General features: G+C 37.9%; 1 protein-coding gene across 1 annotated transcript; it reads left to right on the top strand.

Annotated features, from left to right (window-relative positions):
- Positions 1–1,856: 1,856 nt before the first annotated feature.
- Positions 1,857–12,252, top strand: LOC103823773 (putative calcium-activated potassium channel subunit beta). Its single transcript, XM_009098921.4, has 4 exons — positions 1,857–2,019; positions 7,644–7,807; positions 9,220–9,415; positions 10,923–12,252. The coding sequence occupies exons 2-4, from the start codon at positions 7,671–7,673 to the stop codon at positions 11,190–11,192; spliced, it is 603 nt and encodes a 200-aa protein (XP_009097169.1). The 5' UTR covers positions 1,857–2,019; positions 7,644–7,670; the 3' UTR covers positions 11,193–12,252.
- The last annotated feature ends 3,538 nt before the right edge of the window (positions 12,253–15,790 follow it).

The following is a 15,790-nucleotide window of genomic DNA, read 5'->3' as shown; positions in this document are numbered from 1 at the left end:
TAGCCTGTGGGTCTGGCTACTGAAACATCCATTTGCTGGGATGCTAAAATTTCGAGAAAGTCTGGTTTGACCAGACTTTCTTGAAATTTCAGCATCCCAGCAAAGTCAGATGGATTCCTTGGGAGGCTTAAACTCTCTCTGGATGAATATGGCCCTGCAACAGCCAGCCATGAGGAGCAGAAGAGGCTGGAACAAAGCATTCTGCAATACAGATGGTGCCCAAGGGACAACAGCGAGTACTCACTGCAGAGCAGTACAGCAAATAAACACCAGAAGCTTCAGTTCCCTGCCATTGCCAAAATGTTTACAGTCTCCTCAAACTTTTATTTGCAAAGCAAAAGCTACAATCCTTGTATGCTTATATTTACACAATGTCTCTTCCAGAGCCACATGTCTTCTCTCACATGATTTTTCTTCCATTATCAGTCTACCGGGAAAATAAATCCCCAGAAATATATCTTATTTCCTTTTATTTTTCAGATAGCTACTTGCAGTTCTGGAGGCTGGCAATTTTGAGTGCAGCTACTACAGTAATTTACAGATATGGCATGATTTTCCAAGTAGAGGCATTGCTCTTTTTTAAAAGAATTATGGGCAATTATCCCTGAAATGAAACCAATTTTGGCCGTTTGGGTTAAGGCGTACACAGAGAAGAGACAGAGGACAAACCTTCACTTTGAAGACTCATTAATTTCATTCAGCACAGGTTACCTTGTATTCTACTTTGAACCCAGAATCACAGAACCCAAAAATCACTTACAATGAATTCCTCATTAAAAGCCTGACTATTCCTTGAGCAAGCAGGGACTGCCTCTTTGAAATATCCAGTCTTGATTACTAAGCATTAAAAATGATAAAAACTCCACTCAACCAGATCCTGTTTTATCCAGAAAAAACTTTTTTTTCGTAAGACTCTTTTTTCCAAACTTCAAATGTAATTTCTAAAATTTCTTTATATTACTTCGCAAGTACTACAAATTACTATGATCATAAGTATTTCCAATCTAGATGACAGTAGCAGACTTCCTCTTACTTAGATGTAAATGTCTATCAGTTATCTAAATCCAGGTTAGCTTTGTGTGCTCTCTTCTGCATCGGTAATAATACAGAAGGGTCCTACTGAAGGAGATTAATCAGTTATCTTTAGACAGCATGAACATTCTGAGCTTGTCAACTTCAAATCTTAAAGCAAGTTTAGAAGAACAGTTTAAACTGAAACAGCTAATTATGAGATACCTAAAGAAGGAGGGGCAAATACCCTACCCTTGCTAACAGTTCTCGCCTAATGATTCTACTGGATTAACTCATTTAAACTTCTTTAGACTCCCAATAATAGAGTTTCCAAAAAAAAAATAAATCTGTTTTCTGAAGCTCTGTGCTAGGAGTTATCTGTTTATATGTCCCAGGAATAGGCTTGGCTTTTTAGCTAGAGGAACATGCTAGACACTAATGCACCTATGGCATGATGGATGTCCTTATCTGTAAGGCTCTGATGTACAGTCAGAATTGTAGCACCTCTTGCATCCAAACTCACTGAAAATAGTGGCAATAAAGCATTCCCACACAGCTGGTAATGGCTCATGTTATTAAGAATCAATACCACTGGTCATCAATACAGTTCAATTCCATAAATCTTACCCAAAGGATCTATCAGATTTCTAAACTAAAAGGCTTGTACAAATGGAGTGGGCCCCTAGTTTAACACAAATCCACGAGAATGCATTGTAAAGGAGCTCTAGTGTATGAGAAACCTCAGTCTTAGAATTGTAACTTCCTGGTTTCCAGCAATTAATTTCCAAAAGGACAGTGCTCTTTCATACCTTACCATTTATGGTTACAAAAGGCTTCGTAATAGGGGAATTAAGTTAGGAGTTCAGCCACAGCAAGGCAAACCCAGCAACATACAGGAAAGGAAAAAAAATTATCAAAATCCCTTTCAGCTCTGAACTCCGCTGCTATCCCAAGTCTGTCATGTAACAGACTTTTTTCATCAGAGAAAGCAGCATTTCATCAAAAATTGTAAGTTTATTTCTAAAAAACTCTTTTTCCTTGGGAGCATGTGATAGCTTTATGTTTTTAAAAGTACAGTGTTCTGGGAAGCAAAAGGCTTTCTATGTCTGCAGCAGTATGGAGGACAGGGCAGCTAACTTTTCTGTAGCATGCAGACTGAGTTCTCTCTTTTGTAACTGGATGCAATCTGATCGTTCTTCCCAACTGTTAGCAAAGATAGCAATAATATTTTCATAAATTAAGAGCCTGTAGCTCATATAAGACCATAGTTCTTATTCATTTTAATGGTAAATGCACTTTTGTTCTTAGAAGTTTCATGGCTTTGGGTTTTCAGCATTACTCTAGAGGTTGTGCTTATCTACCCTTAAGTTAGAGAGGAACCAGGCACATGAACTCTTGAAGGATTCCCAAAAATTTGGTCTTAAACTGATTCCTTCTGTGCAGCCCTCTACAGCAAAGAATCAAAGGGAAAAGTACTCCAGAAAGATTTCAGAACAGCTGAACTAATCAAGTAACTTCTGTCTTTTTTTCCCCCACTTTTTCTTTTTTTTATGAACTACTATGTTTAAAAGCTAATAGAATTAGTCTTAAACAACTGCATATGTTTTTAGACAATTAAAAATTTAACTTCTTTAATTCACTCTAGTGGCAGATCTGGTAAACAGTTCAGTAATAAAGCAAAATTATACAGCATATTTCATAAAATAAAAAGTTGTATCATATTACACAGTCAAAATATTGCTGCTTTAGGTTTCCAACACAACTACATGAGATATTTTTCTGTGCACTTTTCCACTAAGGCTCAGCATCACCTCATTCTGTAACATACAGTATTTGTGGTCCCAGACACAGAGAAAGCTTACTAAGTCATGAAAAAGCTGATGTTCCCTGTCCTCCACACTTCCCCAGTACCAGCAAGAAATGCCTGTAACTGCTAGAGACTGGAAAAAGGAAAGAAAGTGCTAACAGAAATGCAATTTTGACAACAGCCTGTGGTAAGTGATGGGGCAGCAGATGAGAAAATGATGAGCATAGGATTGAAAGAGAAGGGAAGAATCTAAGCAGTGTTGAAGTACCCATGGAAAACAGATAAGTAAGTGCGAATGATCCAAATAACTCTACCTACAGAGAGTTCTAAGTATTTAAATATGAGTGCTGTTCCAGTAACATAACCAGTACAGAGCTCATATTTATAAATCTAAAACTTTTGTCCACTGGTTCTTGCAAAAAACATTTGGCCAATAAACTGTCACAAAGTACTGTGCTCCTCTTACAAATCCAGCAAAGCTGGCAATTTTTATTTTGTCTATACAAGATGTTTTGAGAATAAAACAAGATGGCTTAAGTTGGCATTTGGCAGGGAAAACAAATGGCTGTTTTGCATGCAGAAGCAATAGCGGCCAACAGGTACAGGCCTGTTTAAAAAGTCCTCATCACTTTAGAGATGTAGATGATGTGCATCACTCTTCTTGGTATGATGCTGTATTAGAACATAGTGTTCATCTGAAAGCAATACATAAATATTCACTGAAGATTCACCATATAGTGTGGGATAAATCAGCTCAAAGAAAAGCCAAACCAAAAAACCTCAACCCTATCTCACTGTTAATATTTCTTCCCAACTTAAAGTCAATAGAGGGATTTAGCAGCCTTTCTTCTGCAAGCAAGGTAAATTCATCAGTGCTACTCATACCTTATGCAGTCTTGAATAGCTTGAGAGAGAGGTCCAGTCTGAGGTCACACCACTGGAAACTCCTGAAAAGATGAGAGAGTAGGAGGAGGTAGAGACTTCCCGCCATGTATCAAATATCTCTTTAATTAAAATAGGGGACTATTCAAAACCTGAATGGATGGCATCCCTAAGATTATCACTAGCGGCTATGAAAGCAATTTTTATACATCAAAAATACACAGCTAATGTACTGTATAATTTACCTGGATTGAAGAAGATTAGGCAGAGGGAACATTATCAAAACAATTGCAGTTTATACATTCCTAATAGGTCTGGAACCACTGCATAAAATCTGCAGTACAAAAATACATTTACAGTTTCTCTTGAAGGCTGGACTAAGCCTTGCTTTGTACACTTCAACATCTTCCAATTCAATTTTACTCAGACTTCCTGGACCAATCAGTGTTTAATTTTAAAAGATTTAATTGTTTTGTCAGAGGAAACACTAAACCAGCTATTTCAATGCTCCTTCTAATATACATTGACAGAGCAAGGACACAGAAGATACATTTAATCAGAAAAAAATTAACCTTTAAAACAAAGAAGAAATTCCAAGTAAATATGGTTTTCTATATGTATGCAACTTTACTTTGTGCTGAGAGCCAGAAAATTAAGTATTTTCAGCAGTAGTATATAGAAACGTTTATGTAGGAAAGAAAAAAAAAAACAACACACTTGGGTTTCCTTTGCAGTTCTGTGTTTCCTCTTAAATTCTTCTGTACATGCACGAAATAGTGTTACAGGTTTTTCTGGTCTTTGACATTTGAAAGCAGAAAAAAATGCACCAGAAAATGTGTAAGTCAGTTTTAGGGACCACATTTACAGCTAATTTGCTACAGCAACACAACAATGATGTAAGCACCCCTGTTTTACATTGCCTGAAGACCCAGCTGGTTATTTTTTATGTCTATAGAAGCCCTTAGGGTGATATTTTTAGATGAATCTTTCTTGTTAACATTCTCTGCATAATTTACATGTCCTTGTTCCCTTTGGGATGAAGCTGTTATCTGAAGTGGGGGAACACAGGCAAACAGCATCACTTAGCAGCCCTTGCAGAGAGCCAGGGTCAGGCAGTCTGTCTGGTGTGAAGGGGAACAACACTGCATTTAAACTCTGGGCTACTTAAGAAAAATTTCCTATTAACACATAAAAGTTCCTTTTGTGTCTTAAAGAGATGGTCTGCTAGTTTTAGATTATTAGGAGGATGTACCACATGGTACATCCACTGCATGTGTGGCTGGCATTCAGGCAGACTTTTGAAGCAATTAGATTTCTTATTAATTCCTTGGTTAATAGTCCCACAGTTCTTGTTTTCCATGTAACAAGGGGGTTGATTAACCCCTGTTTCTCAGTGTAAATGGAGCAGCTCCGTAAATATTATGGTTCATCAAAATTCAGTATGTTAACAGCTCTAGGACACTAGAAGTTTTCCACAAGTCACCAGTAGTACCAGCCTTTCATTTTTCAATTTCTTACAGAAAATGAAAGATTATTAATTGTTTCTGTATGTAAGAATTTCTTACTAATTACACAGGTTTTCACTCATCTATCATTATCTCCCCACCATGCTATAAGGACCTGCTACTCCAGTACCATTTGGTCTCAGGGCCTGTGCTCCAGGCCTGATAATGTTCCTTTATTCCACTTCCCTCCATGCCCAAGCTGCACATTATGTAATGGAGAGCCAGTTTAATAACAATTGGTATTAAGGTACTGTGTTTCACAGTATTCTGATATTTTAAGTACTTTGGAATTCTTTAAGTTTTTTATTTCCCATTTTCCAAACTAAAAGAAATGATGGAAGGTTTCAAGGAACAGTCACTGATACTCACTGTGCAAGTTTCCTTGCTGCACACACCTCTCCACGTAGTTACAGCTGAATATGCAGGGGCAGCACGAGTGTGCTGGGAGCATTTGCTACATGTTCTACCTATAACCCCACTGAACAAGCAAAACACAGTACAACCTTACTTAAAGGCATTAGCTCTCCTTCTGTATTAAACTCAAATGGCAGTAAACAAGAAAAGTTCATCTGTGGCAATTTTCAAATTGAGATGCTTCTTACAGTGCCAATGAATTATATGTGATCATCAGAAAAACAGTTCCTTTCAAAATGCTGTATGCAAAATTCACAGTGGATGTGGATGTTTTATTTAAAGTGGATTTAATATGAAAGTGGACAAAATTTAGTGTTCTAAAAATAACTCGTTTAGTTTCTAGGGACACCTAAAACCAGCCTTTTACTTTGATATCAAATACTACGAACTTCAAAATATATTCTTAAAATCTGCAACTAACCACAAGTTCTGCTAAATGACCAGAGGTGTTTTACTGTCCACAGACAACTATATTTTAATTGCTAAGAGAACTAACATTCAGGTGTTATAGCAGTCTAAAAACAGCAGGATGGTAATTTTCAAATACCTTTTTCCTTTGATCATTAAACAGTCAAAGTGAGGCACTTTTACAAGGGAAAACCAGAAATAGCAGGAAAGGAAAGAACATTCAGAATATTTCCATTCATTCCTTTAAGAGCTGATGCTCATAGCTTCGAGGGCTAGCTCATCTTACACCAAATTCAGCTTTGTCAGTAGGGACTTGAAGTCACACTGCAGCTCTGCCTGCCTGTAGAAGCTGGAGAACATCTGCTCACAGATAACCTGAAGAGCCTATTTGCCAACTTTGGCTTGTGCTTATCTTACACTGTATATAAACCTAAGTCTGAACACAGGAGGATTTAGGCAGGAGCAATGCCATCCTGAAGCCCAGCTAGTAAGGATATACACTGAGAAGTTGCACACACCTGAAACTAAAATCCTGTAAAAGCACTGCCTAAAGCTGTGCACCACAGAAAGGAAATCTAATTTGGCATGAATGTCTTTTTTTTTTCTCCTTTTGCTCTGCTTTCATCTCTTATCTCCAAAAAGCCCACACAAATCATGCCAGTCTTGTCATTTCCATAAAAACAGCTTTTCCCATGTTTTCATGAAAAAACAAAACCCCACGTGTGAGCAATCACAGCTGTCAGTGCAGCAGATACTGGCGATGGGTTGAACTTGCAGTGAAAGTTCTGGACTATTTCTATAGAAACCTGCATGTCACTCATAATGATTCAATGGCATATGGACTTATGGCAATAATTTTCAGATTCTCTTCAACAAAACATTATGGATCATTTATGGTGGATCATTTAAAATGCTTTTTGTCAAAGGAGAGGAGGGGCTAATGCCAGTCAGTTCTGAGCTCAGGTTCAGACTTTTCTGCCCAAGAGTTAGTTCCCCAGAGTTACACCATCACTGCTCAGACAGCAGGTTTGGAGCACCTCTGAATTGACAAGGCCAAGCAAACATGCAGAAGTCAGAAATCTCAAATGTTAAATTTTTAATTATTTCAGTTCTTTTGAAATAAGACAACACCATTTCAAACTACTCCACAAGAAAAAGAATAATATAAAAAGGTTTCTACTCTGCGAAGGTTTTCCCTTCATGCAGTCTTTACCAATATACAGCAAAACAAGTCTAACTTCAGAGAAGAAGCAACAGAAAACAGACTGAATTAAGTCTAAGGACAATTGGAATGTTGACAGAATTCTCCCCAGAAGTTACCAGGTTTTTCTACCTACTCTCCTGGCTTTCACACACACACACACACCCACCACACACACACACACACACACACGCACATGCACGCTTATTAAGGTACTACATGATAAATTTTAAAATTAAAAGAAGAATCTAATGATAATAAAAAACACAGCAAGTTTGGTTGGATTTTTTTTAGTTCTAGTTTTTGCAAAAATGGGGGCTGTTCTGCCACCAATTATATTATATTTCAGAAACTTGTTACGTAACTAAAATAACTGTGATATTTTCCCTTTCTTATTTTATTTTACACCAAAAAGAGGTTGTTCAAGTTTCTCAACTAAATCATGCTGGGAAAGAAGTTGGTGACTGCACAAAAGCGAGGGGAGACAAGAGCCCTCTGCCTGGGACTGGGAATGGTTGCGTGCTCCATGATGATGTACTTTTTTATTGGGATCACCATTGTGCCTTTTTACACTAAGAGGTAATAAGAGCCGTTTGTTTATGAAACAAAGCTATTCTTTTTCCTGTTAGCATCATATACAGTAATTTAAAACAGTGATAAAATATACATAAGTACATTGTACAATAGACAAAGTGCTCTCAGAGAGCTCATAAGGATTTAAAACAGAAGAGGAAGAAAGTGTGGCAAGAATTCATGAGGCACATGTGAGCACAAAAAAGAGGAAATTATTCTCCTCAGGGCTAAACAAAACAGACTAAATCAAAACATTTGCTCTAGAATCAAAAAGCCAACCATGCTTATCAAAGCTTGACAATGAAAAGCCAAGTCTTGCATAAATAGGAACAGTTAAAAAAAGCTGTTTCAAGGGCAGGAGAGAGTCTTGTTTAATAAAACTTGATCAACAGAAGTCATGGTAAAATTGTTCACTCAAGTATCTGTATCTTACTTCCAAATTACTCATCATAAGAAACGAGCACCTTCAACAACCCAGGCTGCCACACCAAATATTACAGAACATAATGAACACTGAAGGAGTTACAAATGCCCACCCTCTTATTTAATTTTGTGAGTTCTGCTTACACACACAAAATCAATTTGCAAAATATCAAAGCAACAAGACAAGGAGTGCGGCTCACTTGTTCATGTTTTAAGATTATGACAGAGAAAGCAAAGACACCACCTCATTCTTCTTGCTAGAGCACCTTTAATCTCAAAACTATTTGAAATACATTCTCTTTAAAATAGAGTAATTCACATACTTATTTTTCTGCCTCCAGATTACATTACAAAAGATGGATGCATGTATCAAGAGTAGTTTTATAAGAACTGGAGTGAGACTCTTTCTCAACTTTCTTTGACACCAAAGTGTACTTCTCTGAGCAAAATTTAATGTGTTATCAATAATAGAAAAGTAACTCTTGAGAAAAACAGATAAGCAACAGTAAAAATTAACTTTTTCTAGAAAAAATCCTGCTATTTATTTATAGCAAGAGGCCCATGCAATAAAGAAAAATAGGGAAAACAGATCTGAGTTCTGAGGCTTATTGAATGAAATCAGTCAAAATATTTCTAAGACATGATGTGAACTTCATTCCAGGTATTTACTACCAAATTTTAAAATCCATAGCAATACTTCTTTCTTGAATAACATGAAGCTGGTTACAGATGGGGAGGTCAGAATCTAACTGAAAACCACAGAATGCATAAAAGACAACAGCAAAAACAACAAAAATGCTTTCCTGAACTTACTCACTATGGCAGCCCTTCTCCAGGTGCAGCCACAAATTAAGGGTGGGCACAGTTCATCACAGCAGGATGAAGCAGCTATGAACTCCAGCCAAGCCAGGACACAAAGATTTATTTTCACATGCAACTTGCAACAGATGCTTCTGATGAGCTTCAAAGGAATACCTTTTGTTTTGTTTTTGTAGTGTTTGGACAACAGAAACTGTGTGCAAGGTACTCAAAGCCAACATCAAGGACAAAGTTTTCTGCCCAAACAACAAAGGCTCAGAGGATGAGGAAATCTTTCCTTATCCCTGTCTACAGGTGTGGGTTAATCTGACAGCCTCAGGACAGGAGGTTATGCTCTATCAGACTGAAGATACACTGGAAAGAAATCCTAAGGTACTTGCAACACAGATTGCATACTCATTCTTTGCTACTGTCTAACACTTTTGAGGAGAAGGGCTGATAATTTTTAAACCAAGCAACACAGTAACAGCAGGGGTCACTCATCTTTTACATGTTAATGTCTGGGCTTAAACCAAGGCAATTTTTAAACATTCCAGAAATTACAGTTTTGTATTTTCTGGTAAATATTACATTAAATATTAAGTTAATACTTTTAAAGGAATTACACCAACATGTATATACAACAGCTATGAACATTGTAAAATATGTAGGTCTCCCAGTTGAAGACCCATTGTAACAAATGGTTTATAAGCTGTGGCTTGCTCAGTTGCTTGTTGAATTAGCACAAAAGACATCAAGTTTAGAACCATACAAAGTAAGAGCACAAATCCCAATTTTACTTGTTTTTTTGGTGTATATTATGAAGAAGGGAATAAAGAAGGAGAAAATTGCAACATGATGCACATTTTAGACAGAAAGAAGAAACAAATCAGTGAAAATTCAGAATCTTGGATGCCCGAGACTGAAGTACTTTTAGAATCCAGAACAAATATGCTCAGATTAAAAGTGCAAAGCATTTATATAGATTAGAGCTTCCCACAGGGCAGACCTAATAGCATAAACCACTTCAGCTGAAGAGAATTTTTCTAGCTAATGCCTGTCTTTATAATGACTGCCTCAGGGAAAGCTACATGCAATGAAGGAGCAAACAGAAATTACCTACCATAGATGGAAACAAGAGCTTTGTTCACTGCAAGGGCAGGCAACTTCTTAATGTCCTATCTACTTGCATTCATGCAAGTAAAATTTTCAGGTCAGGAACCATCCCTGCTTTTGCCTTGGCCAGGCTTCAGTTTAGTACATTCAAGCATTATTATATACACAAAATAATACTGTAGAAAAAAAAGTTTATGAACAACAACAACAAAAAACAACAAAAAATTTACTGCTTCAAAGTCTATTTCCACTGAAAACTAAATAACTCTGAATTATTACTACAAGTCAAAATAGTTTTGTTTAACAAAGACAAGTAGGAAGCCTCCAACAGCCATGCTTGTATTTTTCTACTTCTTACAACCAGAAGTGTGAAGTGAAACAACTTCATTCTTGTGCACACTGACAAGCCACTGTGAATTTCTGGCCAACAAACACTTTCCCACTGTGACAGTGCCTAGAAGCTCTATTAGGAACTGGAGTTTGGCACTGTAATAAAGAAGTGACAGTGTCAAAGACTGTAGGGGTTTTTTTAGCATGTACATTATTGGTTTCCAACAATGTAACTCCAATCTGTGAATCTGCAGACTAGGGGCATATACATATGATGGAAACAGGGAAGAGTGGCATGGCAAATGGACACAATGAAACCAAGACGATCTCCAGGGACGCCAAACCACAGAAGATTTTGTTAGCACTAGCATGACTTTTTCCCTCAATCTGACTTAACTAAAAACTTTTAATTGGACTATTTGTTATAGTGAATCACCTTGATTTCTTATTTCAGTGCTCATACGTCCCAGACAAGTTGGAGAACTCTAAAGAAGTTAAAGCACGAATAGAAACAATTGCAAGCAATTTCAAAAAATACCAGACTTTCCCGTGTTACTATGACCCAGGAGGAACACAGACCAACGTCATTTTAAGCAGACTTTATCCTGCAAAAGGTCTCCTCTTTGCTTTCCTCTGGCCTACACTCATGTTTACTGGTGGATGTCTGATTATTGTTCTCGTAAAAATTAGTCAGTATGTTTCTGTTCTTTCTGCTTGGCAGTAAAAAATAGATAGCATAGATTTTTGAGATTGTTGGAAGATATTAAGAGGCATTTGTTCTGCCAGTCTTATTGGCATTTTATGACTCTTAATATACCAGGTGTCAATTCAAGGGCAGGCATTCAAAAAAAATTGAACAGCAATCTCTATGGATGGCAATCCATTACACAAACTATAAAACTGATTCCCAGAAATGCCTGAAAATACCTCATAAAAACACAGACTGTCTGTTGTTTCCCTGGGCTTTAGGAGGTAAAGATGCTTTACAAAGCTACAATTCACATTTATTACTAAACTCTTCTTCCACATTTTAGACAGGGTGCTAATTTTCTGTCTGATTGAAATTAGTTGGTGCCACATCCATATACATCATCACTGGCAGACACACCATTTATACCCTTTTCATCAATACGGTATGTTCTCATGGCATACTCATCTGTTGAGAAAAATAGCTTTGTTATGGTGCAAAAAAGGCACACTTTTTATTATGGATCTCTCTGCTTTTGGGAAAGGGAAGGGAGAAAGCCCCTCAAAACAAAAATACACGTACACAGACTTTACAAAATTTGCACTGTAATTATCTGACACCACTTGTATATAAAGAAATATATGCATAAATTACAGGGTATGGTAAAGAAGCCTATACTAAAAGTATGTTTTTCTATTTAACGCAAATCTTAGCCTTGCCTTATTTGAGACAAGTGTGCCACTAAAGGAAGGCTACCTGGCAGCCATTTGCATAGATAATAAAACTGATACAAAAAGGAAGTTATGATATAAAGAATGTAGTGTCCTGGTTCTGGACAAGACAGGTTTAATTTCTGCAGGAGCCAGGAGGAGGCATGGCCAGGACCCAGAGATTATTCTGTAGCACCTCACCTCATTTTTTTGGAAATGGCTGACTGCCAGCTCGGTTAGCATGGCAGAGGGAATGGTCAGGTATTGTCGGGGTTGAGAACTCGGGTGCAAACCGTTTCTTGTACACTCTTTTATTAGTCTTGTTGCTGTTACTGGTTGTTGTCTTTTCACTGCTGTTTCCAGTAAATTGTTCTTATTGCAACCCATGATCTTTGCCTTTTGTGTCTCCAGTTCTCCTCTCCAGATCATCAAAGTGGGGAAGAGGAGAGGGGAGCGAGCAAGCAACTCGTTTGCAATGTTTCCAATTGAGGAATACCATTCTTAAACCACAACAAGTAAAATACATGTGTGATGTCTTAATAAATACAGGCAAGCCAAAGTAACCACAGAAGTTTACATTCCTAGCACCAAGATATTTCACAAAAGAGATACATTTGTTTCCAGAGCCAAGACTTCCAGGAATGCTTTGATGCATGAAGACAGACTTTCTCTGTTCTCTGAAAAGAGCTGTTTTTCTCAGCCAAATTTCAAATTGCCATTGGACACAGGTGGAACATGAGATACCTCCTGCATACTGTTTTTGACTGTCATCTGGGACAAAACTGGTACAAGCTTTTTTGCCACACAGTTGAACCAGTAAGAGCTATCATTCACAGGGAAGTTTCAGGGCTTAGATACAGATTTAATTGCATTACAGTTTAATTATTCTCATTAATGTGGTACAATTCTATACTATTTATTGTAAGAAAGGCTGACATATTAACCCAGTACATGAATTCTCCAACATTACTAACAAAACAATGTCAGAGTTTGCTTTTCACTATGATCAGCAAATGAAAGGAAGTGACTGCTAAATTTTTTTTTAAAGCTAACTCCCAAAAATTAATATAGGAGAACTATGTCCACAATGAGGAAAGTACATCCTCACAAAATACTTTTGTTACATGCATCAGAAGTTGCATGTATTTACAACTCGAATCTCTCTCATTCCAGGAAAGTGAAAGTTCAATGAAAGGTACAAATGGTTTGGGTGACCAAATTGGATGGGAAGGGAAAGAGAACTTGCTTTGTTAGTTCATAAAAAGCTGAGCCAGAAGTGTGGTAAGCAGTTTTAATAAGAGTCTCCAGATTGCAAAGTAGAACTTACTTATGACTGCACTCAGTCCAGCAATTTTGTAATGCATCACTTTTCTCCATGCCCTGCTCAGCAGAGATCGATGAAGGTTGGATGTTGCTGGTAGACCCTGTGGCTCCACTCATTCAACAGTGACTAGGGTTTGAAGAGCAGAAATTTGTGATCTTCCTGAGCTCAGAACTCAACATGAAACATGAAGACCTGGAGTAACTGCTCTCAAATTTGCCCTTGGCTTTCCAAGGCTACTCCCTACAGCCATATCCTTCTCACCTCTCTAATGTGAGAGACAACTGCTCACTTTGAAAATTTAAAGAGGTTTATTAAACCTTAACAAAAATACAACAAAGGACTACAAAAGAAATAAGCTGCAGTGCTAGGAACTGCCCCTTGTGCATACCACATGGCCAGTTCATCTTCAAGATGGATGCTCAGTCTTTTATACCCCGGGGGGGGGGGGGGGGGGGGGTGGTATCGGCTAACCCTGGCCCCTCCCAAAGTCTGTCAGTCAGATTTTCTTTGCTATTTATCGGTGGAAACTGCTTTTAATAAACTTGATTGGAGATCAGGTTGCCATGCCACACCCCCTAAGCACCAAGATTTCAATTCCAAACTGCCCCATGCAAGGGGTGCCTGTGCGCACCTTTTTACCGTAGATAACATTGGCTGTCTGATGGCAATAATGGGGGGGGAAGGGGAACTATGGGGAGAACAGAGGACATTTAAACTACAATAACATAACTATACATCACTTGAAGCTTTTCTTAATATTCACACAATAGTTACCTTTTAATTGTGAGTGCCAATCATCTCATTATCCATCTATAACCTAATTATAGTTATCCCTCTTAGTAGCAGATGAAAATATGTCAGAGTGCAACCGGAATAACAGACCTCCGGACTTACCTCCACCAAAAATAATGCAAGTCAATTGTTACATATAAATGGGTATTTCGCTCCAATTCATACCCATTGCAAGTACCCAAAGAAAAACGTTCCACAAATTCTTTCCTCTAGCAAAGTAAAATCTCCTATTTGGACAAGAAATACTCCATGTTGTATTGCACTAAATAGTTTATTTAGTTGTTGGTTTTGCACGGGGTGTTTGTTAATCTGCACTGATCACATCGTCTTCCCCCCCCTAAGCCCCGGTGGTAGTGGTTTCTTCCAGGTTTGCTCCTCCCCTCGCCCCTTCCTCACTTGTATCCCATTGGCTGTGGCCCCTTTCCTCCGCCCCCCTCTCCACCTGAGCTTGAATGTCCCGGGAGGAGACCCCCGCCCACCCCCTTCCCCCCCCCCCCCGGCTCTCTCTTCCCTGGACGTCGCCTGAATCCCAAGGTGATGCCTATCTAGGAATAAAAATAGGACTTTGGTCCCGAGAGGAGAGAGCCTCCATCTTTTGCTTTTGTCTTTGTAAAAGCGCCTAGGGGCCAGGGTCCAGAGCTAGTCGGATCGGACCCAAACGGCCCCAGGGGAAAACCAGCCATTTACAATTCTAAGTAAAAACAGCTGTGCAGAGAGAAAATCACAAATTGGGAAACTCCATTTTTCTGGATTCTTGCCAAACAGCTTCCTCTTTTGTCCGAAATAAATGGGATGTTAATGTGAACAGTCAAATATTCTGTTGCAAAAAAAAAAAAAAAAAAAAAAAAAGTATAGACACCACAAAAGACTGTTCTTGTTTTTGAATAATGCTCTGCTAATGTGTAGAGTGCTGGTTATTTTCTACATCTTTGAGATCTTAAGTCAGATATTCTTTTTCCTTCACATTTTCACTTAACTTCAAAACCAAGTGTTTTTCCAGTGCATGAGGTTGATGAATTACTCTTTTGAGCCTCTCCATTTTTCTATTCTTTTTTATCTAAAAGTTATAATTCACTAGACTGAAGTTTTAATAACACGCACTATGCTCCTTACAAGCACACAAGAGGCAATATAGCCTTTGGAGGTTTCTGTTTCATTGAGGTTTTTTATATTATTGGATTATACCATAAAGTCTACAATAAATCTGATTAAAATGCTATTTTTCTGAGATCCACTAATACACCTTTTATGAGAACAGCAGTGACCACTGCAGTTGCATAACCCACTTTCTCAAGGTAGATGATCAAGGTATATATTAAGTATTACAATTCCTGCCAGCAGAAAGGAAGCAGCAGCACAAGCAGCTGGAGATTAAATTCATCCTTAAAATCTGTTTGACTATACATAATTTTTACCAGCATTGATGCTGAGACCACAGGAAGAGTGCTTGAGCTGACTGGAAGTTGTAAAGAATACAAGAAGAATGTGGATAGATATTTAAACCCTGATGAATACTTCAGCTGCACAGGCCCTTTATATATTTATATGAATAATAGTGTTTTCCTGAAACTATTAAAAATCCCATTATTCAAGTGCTGTGCACTCTCACAAGTAGTTTTTCTTCTTGACTTGGTCATGGTGATTGTGTTGGAAGATGAAAAAGAACAAACACTACAGCACTATTATTGGGGGAACTAGCATTCCTCCTAGACAAAAAAAAAACCCCAAACTCCACCACCAAGAAAACAATTGCAAAAGTTTGTAAAAATAAGCTGGTTTTCTGGATTAGCAAGATTCAGATTTCATCA

Source organism: Serinus canaria, chromosome 13 (genome assembly GCF_022539315.1).
Source record: "Serinus canaria isolate serCan28SL12 chromosome 13, serCan2020, whole genome shotgun sequence".
NCBI classification, from domain to species: domain Eukaryota; kingdom Metazoa; phylum Chordata; class Aves; order Passeriformes; family Fringillidae; genus Serinus; species Serinus canaria.
The sequence above is the reverse complement of the archived record's forward strand: the minus strand, read 5'-3'. Positions and strand labels throughout refer to the sequence as shown.